This window comes from Molossus molossus, unplaced genomic scaffold (genome assembly GCF_014108415.1).
Source record: "Molossus molossus isolate mMolMol1 unplaced genomic scaffold, mMolMol1.p scaffold_m16_p_18, whole genome shotgun sequence".
Lineage (NCBI taxonomy): Eukaryota > Metazoa > Chordata > Mammalia > Chiroptera > Molossidae > Molossus > Molossus molossus.
This window is the reverse complement of record NW_023425353.1, coordinates 52894187-52913855: the sequence shown is the minus strand read 5'-3', so window position 1 is coordinate 52913855 and position 19669 is coordinate 52894187. Positions and strand designations below refer to the sequence as shown.

At 40.4% G+C, this 19669-nt stretch overlaps 1 protein-coding gene, 1 non-coding gene and 1 pseudogene across 3 annotated transcripts in view; 2 read left to right on the top strand and 1 right to left on the bottom strand.

Annotated features, from left to right (window-relative positions):
* The window catches only part of CNOT10 (CCR4-NOT transcription complex subunit 10), a 64465-nt gene extending 53525 nt beyond the window's left edge, over positions 1-10940 (bottom strand). The window contains exon 1 of one of the 2 annotated variants that reach the window (XM_036267048.1): positions 10656-10940. In XM_036267048.1, the coding sequence (XP_036122941.1) occupies positions 10656-10677 (22 nt within the window). In that variant the 5' untranslated portion in view covers positions 10678-10940. The remainder of the gene's footprint in view (positions 1-10655) is intronic. The other variant, XM_036267049.1, reaches the window with a different exon arrangement.
* LOC118633274 lies at positions 102-457 on the top strand (annotated as a pseudogene).
* Positions 10941-19248: 8308 nt separating the features above from the next.
* On the top strand, positions 19249-19385 carry LOC118633654. Its single transcript, XR_004960212.1, has one exon. It is a non-coding gene; the product is annotated as a small nucleolar RNA SNORA29 (small nucleolar RNA).
* The last annotated feature ends 284 nt before the right edge of the window (positions 19386-19669 follow it).

The window sequence follows — 19669 nt, the reverse complement described above, 5'->3', positions numbered from 1 at the left end:
TTGGTGATTCTCCAGGCCCTGGCCCTGAAGACGAGGTCCAGGTGACCGCTGGCTCCTTCCCACCTACCCCTCTGCCAGCCTGTCCCATCTCTTCCGGCAGGATGAGGCGAGCAGGCCTGGGGGAAGCAGTACCTCCCGGCAACTATGGGAGCTATGGCTATGCTAACAGTGGGTATAGTGCCTGTGAAGAAGAAAACAACACTCTCTGAAAGTCTAAGACACAGAGCAACTGCTATAAAATCTCTTTCCATCGAGATAGGCCATGAAGTTAAAACTCAAAATAAATTATTAGCTGAAATGGATTCATAATTGGATTCTACAACTGGATTTCTAGGTAGAAGTATGGAAAAACTAAAGATTTTATCCAGAGGAAGCCAAATTAAGCTGATGTGCTTTATGCTGCTGTTTTCATTGTTTGTCTTTTTTGGTCATTTATTGGATTATTAAACTGAGGTGATGCAAAAAATAAATAAAATAAACATACAAATTAACAATGAAATTAGATTTAGTATGACTGATTATGCAACAGCTCCTTAGATCACTGTGAAATCCCCAGATCGCACACTTTTGAGAATCACCACTTACACAGTACTAAGAACATAACATGACCTGTGCTTAAGTGAACGTATCTAAGACTTAGATCTTTCCTCCAATAAAAGGCATTCTGGTATTTGGGTTTATTAGAAGTGCTGCTTCTGATACTTAAAGTTACAGCAGATAAATTGGCATTTCATTTCAACTTTAGCATACAGATAATTAAGAATGGAGTCCTAATAGGGAAGAGGGAGAATTGATAGTTTAACAGAAAGTTTACCAGTTTAAAAGGACAGTGTTGCCCTGGCTGGTCTGGTTCAGTGGTTAGAGCATTGGCCCATGGACCAACGAGTCGTGGGTTCGATTCCAGCCAAGGGCAGGTACCTCATTTGCAGTTCGGTCCCCAGCCCAGGTCAGGGTTGTGTGGGTAGCAACCAGCTGATGTGTCTCTCTCACATCGATGTTTCTCTCTCTCTCCTACCTTCCCACTCTATCTGAAGACAAATGGAAAAAAATATCATCAGGTGAGAAGGAAAAGAAAGAAAGAAGAAAAGGACAGTGTTAAAATAGTTTTTCCTTTAGAAAGCAAATAGCAATGTGTTTAACTGCAAGACTACTGTCTACACAGTACACCTGTTTTACAAAACTTTCAGGTGCACAGAACAGTAAGGACCAATTACTTTAAAATGTGTAAAAATGGGACACAGCATTTCAGGACCCCAGTAAGCAAAGTCGGAGTTTAGGGTGAAGCTGAACCCTCAACTCCATGTATGTTCATTATAAAATTATAACAATGAACATAAATACTTAATTTTTTTTTAGGAACCCTAAAGTGTTTTAAAATTTTATTTTCCCTCATAAGGAAGAACACTAAATTTAAAACAAATGACAAAAATTCTAGTTGGTCATCAAGTTATCTCCATAGCTTCTTCTAAAATAAATCCTCTCTGGACTAGATGACATTCTTTTTTTTTTTATCCTCACCCGAGGACATTTTTTGCATTTATCTTCAGATAGAGCGGGAGTGAGAGAGGAAGGAAGAGAGAGAGAGAAACATTAACGTGAGAGAGACACATCATGTGGTTGCGACCCACACGACCGCAACCGAGGCCGGAGACAAACTGCAACCAAGGTACATGCCCTTAGCAGGAACCAAACCCGGGCCTCTCTGGACCGTGGGCTGACGCTCTAACTGCTGAGCCAAACCAGCCAGGGCTAGATGACATTCTTTTTTTTTTTTATCCTCACCCAAGGACCTTTTTTTACATTTTTTGTTCGGATAGAGTGGGAGGGAAAGAGAGGAAGAGAGAAAGAGAGAGAAACATCGACGTGAAAGGGACACATCAAGTGGCTGCCACCTGCACAACCAACGAGGGCTGGGGACAAACTGCAACCGAGGTACGTGCCCTTAGTGGGAACTGAACCTGGGTCTCTCTGGACCGCAGGCCGATGCTCTAACCGCTGAACCAAATCGGCCAGGGCTAGATGACATTCTTTAATGGGACTTCTGGGCTCAACTGTCAACAGTGATGTATAAATATAGGACAGAGGGAAACACACAACAATTCACCAAGGTGCTGAAGAAGTTAAGTTTCTATCTACTTCCCACCAGAGGCAGAATGGCTCACGTGGCCACTGCCATCATTATCCTCTGGAAACTGTAAGTCTCCTAAATCTTCCAGGAAAGGACAGAATCCAACTTTAAGATAAATAAACTAGACTCTAATGCTGACAAGAGACTCTGAAATTCCTATTTCTACAGACATTTCAAAGAACTGAGCTCAATAACATGTTAACCAACCATCATTTTACCTACATTCTTTTACATCAAGATAAAACTTAAAAAAAAAATTCAACGGCATTACTATTTTTATTTTCCTTCTTATCTCTCTCCACGTTTCGAGTTTTCTGCAAGAGGTGGGTATTATTTGTATAATCAGTTTTTTAAATGTTTTAAAACATTCATTTTTCATAACTGCTGACATCTTACCAGAAAGAGTCTGTACATAATTCCACAATGTGTCTTTATTTGTCCAAAAGTAGTCTCCATTGCCAATGGACAGGGTATATGACCGTTCATCCATAAGCTTGACTTTCCTTCTACTGTGGCCTAATGAACATGGCTGGCCTTCTAAGCGCACAGAGCTCTTTGGCGCACAAACCTTGACACTCTTTAAGCTAAAGGGCTTCATTCTGAACCAAACATTTGCCTTTAGGTTTGAACTAAGTAGAAAACAAACACACTCCTTTTTCAAAACTGAAAAAAGTCAGTTAACTGAAAGCATAGACACATTCCATTAGAAGAATGTTAATTCAAATATGATTGGAGGATCTTCCACACAAGCTACACTTTTCAAAATACAACTCCAATGATGTTCAATGATGTTTGGAACAAAGAAATAAAGGATTGTTGAGGCCTAAGGAAATCTGCTACACTCACAAACTAGTGTTGACGCCTTTGTGAAGGAAAATTTTATGTGAGGATGCCATTTCAAAGAAAAATAATTCAGGTTCACCAAAGTCACCATGTAGCTAAGGCTCACATACCTCACATGTGGTTTTCCATCACTTGAACAAATACACCTGACTTATCAAAACATTACATATAATGGCTGATTTCTACACAACTCAGAGAAATAACATGTGACCAGAAATGCTACAGACACCCTGAACACTGTAGAAATAAAAGAACAGGATATCAAGAATCAAGAATATATCAGCATGTTTTGGGGAAGAGAGACAAAGCAGAACATTACCAATGCTGATGGGTATTTTTATTTTCATATCTGAGGGTATTTTAATGCACAGAAAAAAGATTTCCTCCAGTTTTCAAATAGTAATACTTGATTTATTGTTACACAATCAAAAAGCCTAGATTTTCCTCAAACTTTTAATTTCAACTTAGACATCTAATTCTATTTGGAGTTTTAATTTTAAAAAGCTGTGATGAATGTTTGATCTCCTTTATAAAATTAAACTCCTTCAAACAAAATTTTAACTACTTTAAATAATTTAATACTTTCAATTTTAAGTACAATTGTTTGCCTTAAAAAGATAAAACTTATCTGAAAACAACTTACAAGCCCTGGCCAGTTTGGCTCAGCGGTTAGAGCGTCGGCCTGCAATCCAGAGAGAACCAGGTTCGCTTCCTGCTAAGGGCACATGCCTTGGTTGTGGCTTGTCCCCAGCCCTGGTTGGTCATGCAGGTGGCAGCCACTAGATGTGTCCCTTTCATGTCGATGTTTCTTTCTCTCTCCCTCTCTTCCTCTTTCTCCCTTCCACACTGTCTGAACAAAGGATGGAAAAGTATCCTTGGGTGAGGATTAAAAAACAAAAACAAAAACAATTTACAAATCTAAAAAATTAAATTTATGCAAATAGTGACTCAGGTACTCTTCTTTTTAAAAAATATGTTTTTATTGATTTTTTTAGAGAGAGAGAGAAGAAACAGAAATGTGAGGGAGAAACATCAATCGGCTGCCTCCTGCACACCCCCTACTGGGGATTGAGCCCACAAACCCAGGCATGTGCCTTGACCAGTAATTGAACCGGGACCTGTTAGTCCATGGGATGACGAACAATCCACTGAGCCACACTGGCCGGGCACAACTCAGTTACTCTTTAATGTCAGTGTAAAAATATAAATATAGTAAGGTTTCAACTTATATTCATAAGTAGAAATCAATTATTGATTCAATTATACATTCTAAATTGGAATCATAAAACCAAAATATTACTCTAGATTCTTAAACATTAAAAAAAGTTAAAAGATCAGCCCTGGCCAGTTTGGCTCAGCGGTTAGAGCGTCGGCCTGCGGTCCGGAGAGACCCGGGTTTGGTTCCCACTAAGGGCACGTACTTCGGTTGCAGTTTGTCCCCGGCCCTGGTTGGTCGTGCGGGTGGCAGCCACTCGATGTGTCCTTTCACGTTGATGTTTCTCTCTCTCTCTCTCTCCCTTCCTCTCTCTCCCTCCCACTCTATCTGTACAGAAAATGGAAAAAAAAATATCCTCGGGTGAGGATAAAAAAAAAAAAAAAGTTAAAAGATCAAATATAAGTCACTACATCAATTCCCTAATCTGAAAACTAGTAAAATGAAAAGGATGACTTAAATTTTTAGCATTTAAACATGCCTTTCTAAGGAGAATTATAGTTTATCTCCAGTTGATATGGAAGAGCTATTCTTTATAGAATACCAGCTAATAAATGTAGACGCAGTAATAGAATTAGGAAAGGCATCATTTTACAATCCACAATGTTATAACTGATTAAGGCAGGTCAATGGTGGGGTTTACATAACGCCAAATTATTACACCACAGATTACTTCTTTTTTAAAAAAAATTGAGATATAATTGACATATAACATTATATTACTTTCAGATATATAATGATTTTTGTGTATATCCTATAGATTATTTCTAATTGCAAATGGAAAAAGATGTTTACCATCTTAACAAATTGATCAAATTTAGCATCTAATAATGAAAAAACTGACAATATATACTTTATAAAAAGTATACAGCTTCACCTACAAAGTATCTTGCAAACATATTAAACCCAAATATAATTATGCCTGTTTAAAATAACTTTTAGTTTATAGAAAATACAGGATAAGGAACTAATTAAAGGATACCAGGAAGAAACAGAGAAATCCAGAATATGGGATGTTCTACAAGACAACTGACATAGTCTCTTAAAAAAAAAAATCACTGTCATGCAAAAAAAAAAAAATTAAGAGACATACCAAAATACAATATATGAACCTTAATAGGGTTTTAATTTGAAAGGCATAGCTTCTTTAAAGTTTTAAGTAACATTTTTGGTTCAACGGGGAAATCCGATATATTCAAACACTAATTTTCTTAAGTATGATAATGGTATTGTGGTTATGGAAGTGAATGTCCTTATTTTAAGAAATGCACAATGAAATATTTAGAGATGAAGTATCATGATGTCTATAACTTATTTAGAAATGATTCTGCAGCTAAAGATAGAGGAAATAAATATAGCAAAATGTAACAATTGGTGAACTAGGTGCTGGTTATATGGATATTCATTTTATTTTTTCAGTATTTTGGATGTTTGAAATCATTTGTAATAAAAGGTGGAAAAAATATCAAATGAGCACAGATTTTTGTAAGTATGTATGGTGACACATGTTAAGTAGATGTACTTCGGTGATCATTCTGCAATATATACAAACATTGAATCATTACATTGTACACCTGAAATTAACATATCAATTATACCTCAAAAAAAAAAGAAAGAAACATCAACCTATACTACTGAATGCTTACTGCATTTTTCAAGGACCTGGAGAAGATAATATCTTTGTCAAGGATTTTTTTCCCTAATAAAATTGACACTAACAAAAAAATGCCAATTCCTTATAGGACACTGAAAAAAAGTAAATGGTAGGACAGCACTGCATAGTTTATTCCTCAACTTCATCTACACAAGATATATATACACACACATATATATACACACATAATACTTACATATTTATCAAAGTATATACATATTTATAAGTATATATGGTATAAAAATATACATTTATAACATATATACATATTTATAAAGTATTAATAAATATTTATTTATTTATTTATTTATTTATTTATTTATTTATTTATTTATTTTCAAGTCAATGTGAGCTTGGGTAGGCATAGAAAAAGTCTGGAAGAGCACACAAACTCAGTATTGGTTACCTGAAGAGGTGAGGAATAGAGGAGAGGACTTCATTTTTTTTTTTTACCTTACACACTCATTTCTTGATTTCATATTATTCACCTGGTCTTGTCTTTCCCTTATTCATATCATCATCAACCTTTTCCTATTAAGCCTACTACTGCTATCCACATAGTCCAAATTCTTAGATTAATTCAAATCTAGGATTTTGTTTTCTAACTCCAGTCACGTTTTTCTTTGAAATAACTATCAAAAGTAAAGTCAAATAAATCATCTTAAAACATTGCTGGTATTCCCTTAGTCAAAATGATACTGGTTTTAGCCCTGGCTGGTGTGGCTCAGTTGGTTGTGCATTGTCCCATGCACCAGAAGGTCTTGGGTTTGATTCCCATACAAGGCACATGCCTGGGTTTTGGGCTCAATCTACAGGAGGCAGCCGAATGATATTTCTCTCTATCTTTCCCTCTTCCCTCCTCTCTAAAATAAATTAAAAAAAATTTTTTAATGATATTGGTTTTATACCATTTTTATGTTACATAGGGACACAACCCTTATGAACCTTCCACTGCCCCTTCTTTTTTTTCTTTATTGATTTTTTAGAGAGAGAGGAAGTGAGAGGGAGAGAGAGATAGAAACATCAATGAGAAAGAACATCAACTGGCTGCCTCCTGCATGTCCCCCACTGGGGATCTGGCCTACAACCTGGTCATGTGCCCTGACCGGGAATTGAACCGGCGACCTCTTGGTACATGGGTTGTTGCTCAACCACTGAGCCACACCAGCCGGACCACTGCCCCTTCAATCTCTGACTTTGCTCGACACCCCATCTACCCTCAGACTCTTCTCCCTTCACAATCTGGTTGAAATATAACTCAGCCAATGTGAGACTGCTGACTGATCAGTCACTGAGAGGCCACACAACCTAGAAAGACAAGTAAATTTGTTCCTAGAAGGTGAGTCATGACTTACAGGAAACAAAAAATGGGAGAAAGCTGGACAGATAAATCACCCCTTTCTCTTTCATGTATACTACCCGAAGTTTAGTTTCTCCTGGAAAATTTTTCAGAAAAATCCCATGTGCAAGTGACCTGCTATGGCTCTTCCCAGCTCAAGGTGAAACAGTGGCCAGGGATGGAATGAACTGCATCTCCCTCTGCCTTACTTCCTTCTCTCCATCACTTTCACTACCCTGGACTTGCACCTTCCAAATAAAAAGTTAGCACCTTAATTGGGTTCTGCTTCCCAGAAGATGTGAGCTAAAATACACACCATATCTCAGTTGATCCTCACAAGCTACAACCCTGTGAGGTAAATAAATTAGAAAGCTATTAGGAATAAATTAGGGAACTATTAGCATCCCTGTTTTACAGATGAAGAAAATGAGGTTCAACTAAGAACTTTTCCTGAAGAGCAAGGCTTTCTGCTTACCTACCATCCCAATCAGTCACAAATTCTGCCAATTTTACCCTCTAAATATTTCTCATAGCTGCTTCTCCTCTCCATTCTACCACTACCCTAAAGTAATATTAGTCAGCATTTTAAAAAACCAAGATCTGAGATATTCTCATTTAACCCTTTACCAACTCTGTGAGGTAGATATTATTATTTCTATTCAGCACACAGGTTGGGACATCAAAAAGGTTTCTTAACATTTGCCCAAGGTCTCACAATTACCAAGTGGTACAGCTCGAATGAACCTAGGCTGTCTCATTTCAAACCCTATGCTCCTAACTCTTTATCAATTGTTACCTGGCTCAGTTAAACATACATCAGATAACATCATGCCTTTGCTGAAATCTCCCAATGGCCTCCCATTAGTTAGAATGAATTCAATTTTTTTTTATATTCACCTGAGGACATTTTTCCATTTTTGGTTCAGATAGAGTGGGAGGGAGGGAGAGAGAGAGAGAGAGAGAGAAATATTGACGTGAAAGGGACACATCGAGTGGCTGCCTCCTGCATGACCCAACCAGGGCCAGGGACAAACTGCAACCGCAGTACATGTCCTTAGTGGGAACCAAACCCAGGTCTCTCTGGACCACAGGTCGATGCTCTAACCGCTGAGCCAAACCAACCAGGGCATGAATTCAATTTTTTTCCATGGCCTACAAGGCTTGACGTAAACCATCCCCTGCCACATGTCATCTCTTGCCATGCTTCCTTTGCTCACTATGCTACAATATGCATCGAGTACCTCCTACATGCCAGCCATTGTTCTAGGTGCTGGAGAGAGAGCATAGCTAACACAGACAAGTCTCTTTCCTCAAGGGGTCTTCTTGCTATTCTTCGAACATTCCCCATTTGTTGCTCCTCCTACCTGGATCACTCTTTCCTCACATGGTTGGTTCTTTATCTTAAGGTCTCTGTTCAAATGTCACCTCTAAGAGAGCCCTTCCTTCTCTAACCAATCTATTCAAAGAAGAGTCTTCTTCTCAGCTATTCCTCCATCCTCTTACTCATTTTTCTTTTCTTCACAATATTTATCACAACTTGAAATCATAATTATTTATTTTGTTTAAATGTGTATCTGTCTTTCATACTACATTACAAGCTCCGTGAGAACAAAGACTTTGCAGTGCCTCGCAGAGCAGGCCATTGGTGAGTATTAACTGAATAAGTTAACATCACATTAACTGGTCTTAGCAAGACTCTGGGTTTCCAGTCTTGTTTCATTTAAATCTACCCTCTACCACAGCCAGTGTGATCATGTCATTCAACTTCTTAAATCTCTCTAAATCCTACAGGCTTCTTCTCTTACCTAATGAAGAACAAGCGCACAAGATCCTCCATGAAAAGGGTCCTGGGCTCAGGAGCTCAGAGATGAAGAGCATATAAACTAGATTTTGAGTGAAGAGAGTGTTCACCAGATAGAGAAGAGAAAGCAGGGCATTACCGCTCAGGAGCTCAAAAGCACAATGCTTTCCAAGAGTCATTTTAGGTGTGAAGAGCTAGGTGGGCTCCTATAAAACCATCAGCTGAAAATAGTTTGTGAAGAGCCTCACAAATGACATTCCTAGTGAGGTTTTGACGCACACAAAAGATGGTACAGTCTTAGAAAGTCAACAGGTAGGGGAATGGTATGATTCAATTAGTGTTTTAAAATGAAAGGCAGCAGTAAGAATGGACTGTTTAGGAAGAGACAAATATTAGTCAAGAGGCTAATAAATGTGAAATAGAACATATAAAGAGATAAAGGCTAGAACACAGCAGTTGATATGAGGTTGGAGAGGAGGAACAGAGAAATTCAAAGGAGACACATTGTCCCCATCCACACAACCCTATTTCCTATGGCTCATTCCTTCATTTTATTCAGGTATCTGCTCAAATATCACCTCACCGGAGGCTTTCCCTGACCAGCCTACTTAAAATTTATAGTACACTCTGTTATCCTCACTTTCTAAACCTTTTCTCTTTTGTTGTTCTTTTTAGCAAATTACTGAAGAGATCCTCTAACAATTATACTTGATTGTACGTGTATTAGAATAGGCTCACTTTATTTCAAATCAAGTTCGTCAGTTATTAAGATCAGAACCTACTAAAACTATAGCACAATGAGATTTTTCTTTTCTTTTCTTTAAAACATTAATTTCACTGTGAAGTCTAAGTGTTGATCACCTCTAACTCCTCTCACTTAAGTTCCTTCCAACAAAACTGGATGCTACAGAAATCATTGATTTATTACAGGAAACGTGGTGCCATACCGTCCCAGAGGTTGGCAGGAAAGAATTTTATATTCCTTAATGGAGAAGATTCTAGGAATGAGGCAGTAATTCATAAACAAAATCGAGATCAGTTAATCACAAGGAACTAGGGGGAAACAGGTTCTAAATGCAAGATATTAGAGAGCACAGACCAGAGTGGCAAACTATTATTTCAAGTGTATTTAAATAAGTGGTTTAAAAGTTAATTACATTGGACGTTAATTACCAGAGGCGGCTTGATGTAGCCAAAACAGTCCAGGTGAGTCTTAGCCTGAGCCAAGGGACATTGAAACAACAGCTGTGTGCTCTGGGGTGAATTTTCCTTGCTCTGACTTCCGCACTGGGAAGTCGAAAAGTCTATGGAGATGAAGCGGCTAAATAAATTTGGGCTTTTTTAGCCAGAGATATTCTGGAGAAGGGGGCAAAAAGCGGTCAGCAGCGACTTCAAGCTGCACTTGGGTAAAAAACTACTGGACCTGGCGCCCAACGACTCATATCAGCCACGGCCGAGGGGACGGAGGAGAGAAGTGCACGCCTAGATTAAAGTCGCCCTTGAGTCCCCACTCTGGAGTCCCCACTCGGGCCCCGCCGCCTCAGCACTCAAGGTCTGCACACCCACTCTTGTCCCGCCATCCAGGGCGCAGGGCGCAGGGCGCAGGGCGCAGGGCGCAGGGCGCAGGGCGCAGGGCGCAGGGCGCAGGGCGCAGGGCGCAGGGCGCGGGCTCCTCACCTGCAGGCTTGTCTGCAGCCATCTTCCCGCCTCGGCTTGGGTTCTTCCCTGCAGGTGGCGTGGCCTCGACTGCAGCTGCCGGGCTGGCCGTAGTCCTGGAACTCTGGAGACGACTCTGTGCCCACCCAGGCTCCGTGCCCCTGAGTTCCGGCCTGGGGACTGGGTAGACCGCGGGCTGAGGAAGTGACGAAGGCTAGTTCACGTCGTCTAGCAACAGCAGCGGCATCTCTGCCCAGGCGGCTACACTGCATCCTGCCATATACGGCCTCCGCCCCGCGGAGTCCCCGTAACGCTATTTCCGGGGGCTTGGCCAGCGTGGGAACCGCGGCTGGCTCCGCCCCACGCTGGCGTCCCACCTCCAGCGGCGTCTGTGCGCGCGTGCGCGCGCCTCTCGGCATGTGCCGGGTAGGCTGCGCGGGATCTGCGCGCGACTGCCTTTTGCTTATCCAGGTTAAGATACTTGTGGCAGAGCTCTCGTTCCTCGTTTTACATAAAATCACCATAACCATACCTGGTTTTAAGTGCTAAGCATCTGGCCTTACTTTCTCATTGATTTCCCACGATTCCGTAAGAAAGCACTGTTATGGTTCCCGTTTAAACAAAACATTTTATTTTAGAATAGTTTTAGATCTACAGAAAAGTTGCAAAGAATTCCTGCGTACTCACCTAGTTTGCCCTGTTGTGAACATCTTAATTATTAGTTACGATGGTACATCCATCACATCCAAGAAACTACCTTGATTGGTACATTACTATTAACTAAATACAATTTTTAAAATTTTATTTTGCCATTTTCCCATCAAGTTGCTTTTCTGTTCCAGGAATGGGATAATATATTGAATTTATTCGTCATATCGTCTTAGGTTATTATTTTTTTCCTTTTAATTTGTCTCAATTTTTTAATTGAGGTGTCACTGACATCCAACATTATATTAGTTTTAGGTATACAACATAATGATTTGATATTTGTATTTAATGCAAAATGATCACCACAATAAGTCCAGCTAACATCTGTCGCTATACATAGTTGCAATTTTGTTTTCTTGTGATGAGAAAATTTTTTCTTAATATGAGAACTTTTAAGATTTTCTCTCTCAGCAACTTTCAAATATGCAGTAGAGTATTATTAACTATAGTTATAATGTACATTACCTCCCCATGACTTACTTATTTTATAACTGGAAGTTTTGACCTTTTACTCCCTTTACCCATTTTGATCCCTCATCCTCCACACCCACTCCTGGCAACCACTAACCTGTTCTTTGTATCTGTGAGCGCTCTCTCTCCCTCTCTCTCTCTAAGATCCACAAATAATTGAGATCATATAGTATTTGTCTTTCTCTGTCTGACATATTTCATTAGCATAATATTCTCAAGGTCCATCCATGTTGTCACAAAGGCATCATCTTTTCCCCCGTCCCCCCGGCCTACTTTGGATACCATCAGGCAAGGGCATGATGCTCAGAGCTGTGGTAGTTACCTTGGGCCCAAAGGAAGACAAAAAGAATCCCAGGGATGTCAAACTGCATCCTGACATTGTTGAGTCACTGAGCCAACAATGGAACAGCCTATCTGCAGATTTCTTATCAGTGAGATAATTAATGCCTATATTATTTGAGACTTCAGGACCACTGGCAATACAGTATCTGCTTGCATGGTGTGCCACTGTTGTCTCAAGGAGGCCCATTCTGCAGGTTTTAATTCTGGCACTTTCTAGACCTTACCAGAAGATGTCACAAACGGTAGGTTTTCAGATCAGGTTCGAACATACAGAGGAAATGACAAGTATACCACAACAGCCATCTGACAGACAGTAATTGTGAAATGCTATCAATTGTGAGAAGCCTGCCAGTTTCAGAGATGAAAGATTGTGTTTTAGAATTAGTGAAAGCCCTGGCCGGTTTGGCTCAGCGGTTAGAGCGCCCACCCGCGGAACATTGAGTCCTGGGTTCAGTTCCCCCTAAGGGCACGTACCTCAGTTGCAGTTTGTCCCCACCCGGGTTGGGGTCATGCGGGTGGCACCTACTCGATGTGTCTCTCTAATGTTTCTCTCTCTCTCTCTTCTTCCCTCTCTCCCTCCTGCTCTATCTGAAGATAAATGCAAAAATGTCCTCAGGTGAGGATAAAAAAAAAAAGTCATAGAATCAGTGAAATATGGTGAATCTTTTCTAGAAGCCTCTCACCAAAATTTCCCCTTAGTTCTCATTGGTGAACTTGGTTGCCTGCCCACTATTGGGCAGTTACCAGTAACAAGAAGGGAGATTCCAAGGCATGCCTTGGCTGCATCAGGATGCATCCATAAACCGTTTCCATCAGGGTGTCAGGATTTTATTGACCAAGAGAAACAGGGAATGGCTGCTGACAGGTCAACCTCTTAGTGCTTTACCTCAATTTATTTATCTCTTCTCGACAGACATTAAAGTAATTTCCAATTTTCATTTACAAACATGGCTGCAGAGCTCACTTTGAACATGTGCACAGTTCAAAGTTTCTCTAGAATAATGGTGAACCCATAATTTGGGGGGGGGGGTGTTCTGTGAAACTTTCCAAACATATTCAAAAGCAGAAAATATAACAAACTCCGTGTGTCCATCCCCTGCCTTCATTTTATCATATACTTGTTGCATCTACCCTTTCCTCCTTGGTATGTTTTGTTGCTGGAGTGTTTTAAAGCAAATCCCAGACATCATATAATTCACCTCTAAACACTTCAGTATGCAAATCAAAAAGAAAAATCCAAATATTTTCTTGCATAACCACAATGCCATTATCACATTTAACAAAATTCAAAATATTTCTTTAATATTCAGTTCAGTTCCTCAAGGCATACTCAAATTTCTTCTATTTCATGAATTTTTTTGGTAATTTCTGTTTAGAATCAGGATCCAACAAGATCATTTTGATTGTTATGTCTCTGTGTTTCTTATAAGTCTTTTAAGTCTTACATTTCTCTTAATCTAGAACAGTTCCCCCACCTTTAATTATTTCTTTCATTGACTTATTGATGAAATTAAAGTCCAATATAAGATCTGGTATATTGCCTCCTTGTGGACTGCATCCTTTATGCTCAATACTCCTGCGGACTACAGTTCAGTTCTAAAGGCTTGATTATGTTATGATTCAACAATTTTTTTCCTGAGAATCCTTGCTAGGTGGTTCTTTCCTCCAAGGTGTACTTGCATCAGAAGGTACATAATGATGGTTGTTTTATTTTTTGTGACATTAAGATTGATCCTTGGGTTCAGATAGTGACAGCCTGATTTTCTTTTTCTTTATTGATTTTAGAGAGAGAGGAAGGGAGAGGGAGAGATAGAAACAGCAATGAGAGAGAACATCGATTGGCCGCCTCCTGCATGTCCCCCACTGGGGATTGGGCCCACAACCTGGGCATGCACCCTGACAGGGAATTGAACCAGTGACCTCTTGGTGCATGGGTGGATACTCAACCACTGAGCCACACCAGCCGGGCATGACAGCCTGATTTTTATACATTTCCTATCAGCCTTTCCCCTAGTGGTTTTAGAAGCATTAGTGACCACTGCCCGAATCAGTTAGTTTACTAATAATTGAAATATTTTCTAATTTGGATACTCGTGCATTTGTTAACTAGAATCAGGGCTGAGTGCCGTCTTCAATTTTATACCATAGGTACCCACTCACCTTTACCCTACTCCCAGCCCTAGGCAAAATTCTTCTGTACTGAAAATCTTTCCCTTTTCCACAGAGATATTCAGTTACACTGAAATTCAGTTTATATCAGAAAGGCAGGATAAATATTTAGTTCTTCCCCTATAATTATCAGTCTTCAGAGGAATAAGTTTGATGTTCCAGCAATCTGCAGGACTATTTCCTTTCTAAACAATGTTTCTAAACTCATGGCTTTTTATATATTCTATATGTTTTTATCAACTGCAGTTCATCCTTTTGAAATTAAAATTATTCCACGTGTGTCTGTGGGAGCACACAACCACAAAATTATCTGTTATTATAATTCTACCATGCTGTTAATCCCTTAATTTAGCTGTTGTTGTATATATGCTTTAGATATATTCTCATGTTCACTGGCTTCTTTGCTCATTCTCGTTTCTTTGGGAAAAAAATAGCTATATTGAGATTTAATTCATATACCATACAAGACACCCATTTAAAGTATACAGTTTGGTGAGCTTCAGTATATTCACAAAGTTGTGCAACCATCGCCACTAACTCCAGAACATTTTCATCACACCCAAAAGAAACCTGTACCATTCTCAGTCATTTCCCATTCCTCCTAAGCCCCCGCTCCTGGCAATCACTAATCCGCCTTCTGTCTCAAAATGACCATTTGAGGACTGGTCCATTCTGGACACCTCATAAAAAGAGAATCATCAGCCCTGGCCGGTTTGGCTCAGCGGTTGGAGCGTTGGCCTGCGGTCCCGAGAGACCCGGGTTCGGTTCCCGCTAAGGGCATGTACCTCGGTTGCAGTTTGTCCCCGGCTCTGGTCAGTCGTGAGGGTGGCAGCCACTCTATGTGTCCTTTCACGTCAATGTTTCTCTCTCTCTCTGTTCCTCTCTCCCCCTCCTACTCTACCTGAACAAAAAATGGAAAAATGTCCTCGGGTGAGGATAAAAAAAAAAGAGAGAGAATCATCATACAATGTGATAATTGTATGATGATTCAGTGTGACTTTAGCAGAGCGAATAAGAAACAAGAAGAGGTCCGTGAGGCAGGGAGGATGTAGACAGTACCTGGCCGTAGAGGCCACATTAAAGAGTTCCATAAGGATGACTGTCCTTTATCACCTAACGTCCAATTTGAAAACCATTATTTTTCATCTATTTTTTTTTCATTTTGTTGTTTTCTCTACCTTTTCCTTAGTGTGGATATGTCTTTTTATTTAATTTATTTTTCTTTAAAGAAAAAAAATTTGTAATTGATTTTTAGAGAGAGAAGAACGGACAGGGAGAGATAGAAACATCAATGAGATCTCAAGAACATCAATTGGCTGCCTCCTGCATGCCCCCCACTGGGAATCGGGCCCACAACCCGGGCATGTGCCCTGACCAGGAATAGAACCGGGGACCTCTTGGTACATGGGTTGATGCTCAACTACTGAGCCACACCAGCCGGGCTTATTTTTATTTTTCTAATTAAAAATTATTAATGCTGACGCTATTGTGGATGTTCCCCATACCTCCCCCTCTGTTGATAGGTCTTGGTTTATACAGCCAATCTTCCACAATGATCATTGAGATATTAACCAATGTTTGCTATTTCAAACAGTATTAAAATCAACATCATTAGACATATAACTTCTCTTCCATTGCATGACAACTGTGCAGACAGAACTATATCAATAGAAGGTGCTGATGGGGAAAAAGCTAAACATGGACACTCCTTAGGTAAATTAAATAGAATTTCTCTCATATAGTGATCTTTCTTTCCAGACCCACCGTCTCTCACTCCAGTACGGCCTCCTTTGGGAAATCCCAGTTTACTCGGCAGGTCTGTACCTGGAGATCCAACTGTGAATTGTTTCAAGTTTTTTTGTGTGTTTAAGACTTCTGGGCCATTGCAAATTCAGGTGAGGTTAAGCGATTGTTTTAAATGTCCCTGCATTATCAATAATAGTTAAGAAGTTCTTTGAACCTATTCCAACAGAGAGGAGGTTGACCTGCCCAAGGCACACAGGAATTCTCTAGAAGCTTTGTTTTCTCACCTACTGCCTGTTGGCTATCTTGATGAATGTCATTGTTGGCTCCAACTGAAGGAAAGCCAAGACCAAGGACCCCACTGGGTAAATCGACAGGTTTTACATACCTAGGGGAACCGGAAGGAAGTGAGCAGAGCCAGAAAACAGCACAGTGATCGGTGCCACGTCCTCTTCTCACCATGCTGTCTGACAAGGTCAGACATGGAGAGGAAAGCTTCAAGGATGCATCTTCTAGGAAGAGGACGTGGCATGGGAATAGGACTAATTGGTATTACGGGAATTATACTAAGAACTGTTATTCTGATTTCCCTGATGACTAACCTGGGACTAGCAAACAAAATGTTTGAAATCTTGCTGTTTCAATTAAATTCTGAAGAAACGCCAGCTTCCCCTGAAACAGTCACCACTGCATGACCGGAATGTCTTAACAATTTACTAATTCAATTAGGTAAGATATTTCCCCTGAAAGTCTCTAATAAACAAGTCATAGATGAATTGCAACAGGTAGAACTAATGGAGGCACCCTATACTCCTGTGCCTCCTCCCCAGATAGAAGGAGTATTTCACAAAGGATTCCTGACTCCTGACCCTCCCTTGCCCTTTACAGGAGTATACAATGAAAATAGATTAAGAATAATTAACAAAGACGGACTACATGTTCCTTACACTAGCTTGCCTTTCATGAAACAGTTAGCATGCCAAGGTCCTCCCTGGTGCCTATGGTCCAAAAAACAAGAATGTTCTATTCTATTTCAATTGAACAGATATTATAAAAAATATTGCCCTTATCTCCTTGGAGATCTTAAACAAAACATAGCTGATATAGAGAAAGAGAAAAGAAACAGGGGTTAGAGTATAGTTAATCAATAACCTTACACAAAGAATCAAAAAATCATATCTGGATGCCAATATTTTGCTGTTACAAAAATAAGCCTATCTATCCTTCTGTTCCTTTCCTTTGTTTAACTGAAACTAACCTCCTGGAACTATAATACTTAACTTTCTGCTTCTGTAACTGCAAATGCTTAACTTATGCCAAAAAAGAAAATGTATAATCATAAAGAAAATTACAATAAATCGGAACAGTGTCACACTGCTTCTGAGTCGTGTAGTCATCTGTCTCCCGGCGCCGACGCCTTCCCACCTTCCGGACCTCCCGGATCCTGCTGCGGCTGGACTGCGGCAGATCAGCAGCACTTTTTTTTTTTTTGATAGAGTAAAATGCTAACTTCAGAACTGAAAAAAAAAACCTCACCATAGGTGTGTGCGTGCTGGTGGTGGGGGTGAGTTGCAGGTGGAAACATCTAGGAAAAACTGGGTCACGTTAGACCTTCGGGAAGCTCAACTGTTCCTCATAGGACCAGCCCTCTGTGTGTATATATCAGCCTGGGGATGTGCTGGGCCAGTGACCCTCATCAAACCTGGAGTTAAGCAACATACAGAACTATCGGGCACCATTCAAGTACCCTCAACGTGAAAAGTCTTCATTCATCACCCTCCCTGACCTCAGGTAAATTCAGCCTGGTCCAGAATGTTCCTGAATTCAGAGCTGGGGACCCAGAATAAGGCTCAGTGCCCCAGAGTCTCTGGATCACCCAACAAATCCTTAGGCTAGATTAACCACCTAGCTGCAGGCATCTAGGGTCAAAACCTAGAATCAATCACCTTTCACCATCCATACTCAGGAAATGCCTCTCATGACCTCTGCCCATTTCCACAGCCACTGCTACCACTGTCCCAAGACCTCATCATACTAAGCCTCAGAACTGGTATCAGAAATGCCCTTCACGGTCCTTGGTTCTATGCAATTCTCACACATGTGGCTCACACTACAGATGAACTGGACAGCGCCAGTTTAGACCTTTGTGACTCTGCTTTTATTATTTCTCTAACTTGAAAACATAAAATTACCATTCACCACTAGGTGGCACCCTATCACAAATTATACTATATTTAGGGTCGGCATGTTAAGACTGCTTTGTTTGAGAATGTCTGATCTGACCAGGAGAATGCCAATCTCATGTTTCCTCCTCAGTGCAGCTTGTCTAGTCTCAAAACTCTGCCAGCTAGGAGTATGCCTTTCACCTTTGTCCTTTCATTTATCAATTATGACGGAAGTAAGAACAATAGGACCACAAATCCTTTTCCTTAGGTGGTCCAAGAAGGTCTGGGTCACACTATTTATAGCAGTAATGCAAATGGAAATAAATCAAGGTATCTTCTTCTGTGGGTTTGATTGTTCTGGCTCCTTGTTACCATTGAAATTCCTGTGGTGATTGTAGCCATGTTTCATAAGCCCCATATGCAGCTGGACCTTGCTCAATTACAGCAAATGCTGGGAGAGCCAACCCAACCCCCCTTCATCTTGTCCCAGTGCACTTGCAAATCGACAAGGCTTGCTATCTGGTTTCCTGTCATGGCATTTGGCTTTATTTCATGTTCCTACTATTTTTTATTCAAAGTTGCTGCTGCTACTGCTTGTTTTTTGTTGTTGTTGTTGTTGTTTTTTCTGGTACGTGCCCCTAGCAGGAACTGAACCTGGGACTCTCTGGTCCACAGGCCGACGACGCTCAACAGCTGAGCCAAACTGGCCAGGCTGCTGTTGTTGTTTGCAGTATGTGTCAAAGCCTCTGTACTGTACTGGCCACTCTGTAAAGGCTGTTGCCCCTGGCAGAGTATTATAAAATGCAGAGGATTTTAAAGTAGAGAAAGTGGAAGGGAGGATAGTCAGGTTAGTTAGTAAGATACAGCAGCCCTGCTAACTCATGTGCAAATCCCCTGCCGGTCTGCATTCTGCTTAACTCTTTTGAGGAAAAACAGAAAGTAAGAAACTAGCAAAGTGTGAAAAGATACTTAGTATAAACCTACCTTGGGTTAGCGGGATTAAAAACAATTCTTTCTTTCCTGTTCAACTACCAAGTTTTCTCCTAATAATAGATTGTAGTGGTTATGCTTATGAGATAGATTAAAACTGCCATGATCTGAAGAGGGAGGACTTACTTGTGTCCTCCTATATGAAATGGTTAAACAAAAAACACGTCTTCCCTTCTGATCACAAACATCACGTTCATCTGCAGATGGTAATTTGTACACACAATGCAGAATCGTCAGGCTCTCTCTTTGTTCAGTTTGGCAAATAAAATGTCAGTGACTGAGGTTAACTATGTGAAGTTACCAGGCAAACCAGACTGTCACCCAGACCCAGAGTACGAAGAAGGCTTGCTAACTGATGATATTAACGAATGAAAAGCCACAGATCAGTAGGAGGAGGCACAGTTCAGGTGGAATTACAGGAACATGGGGAGGAAAGGAGGATATGAG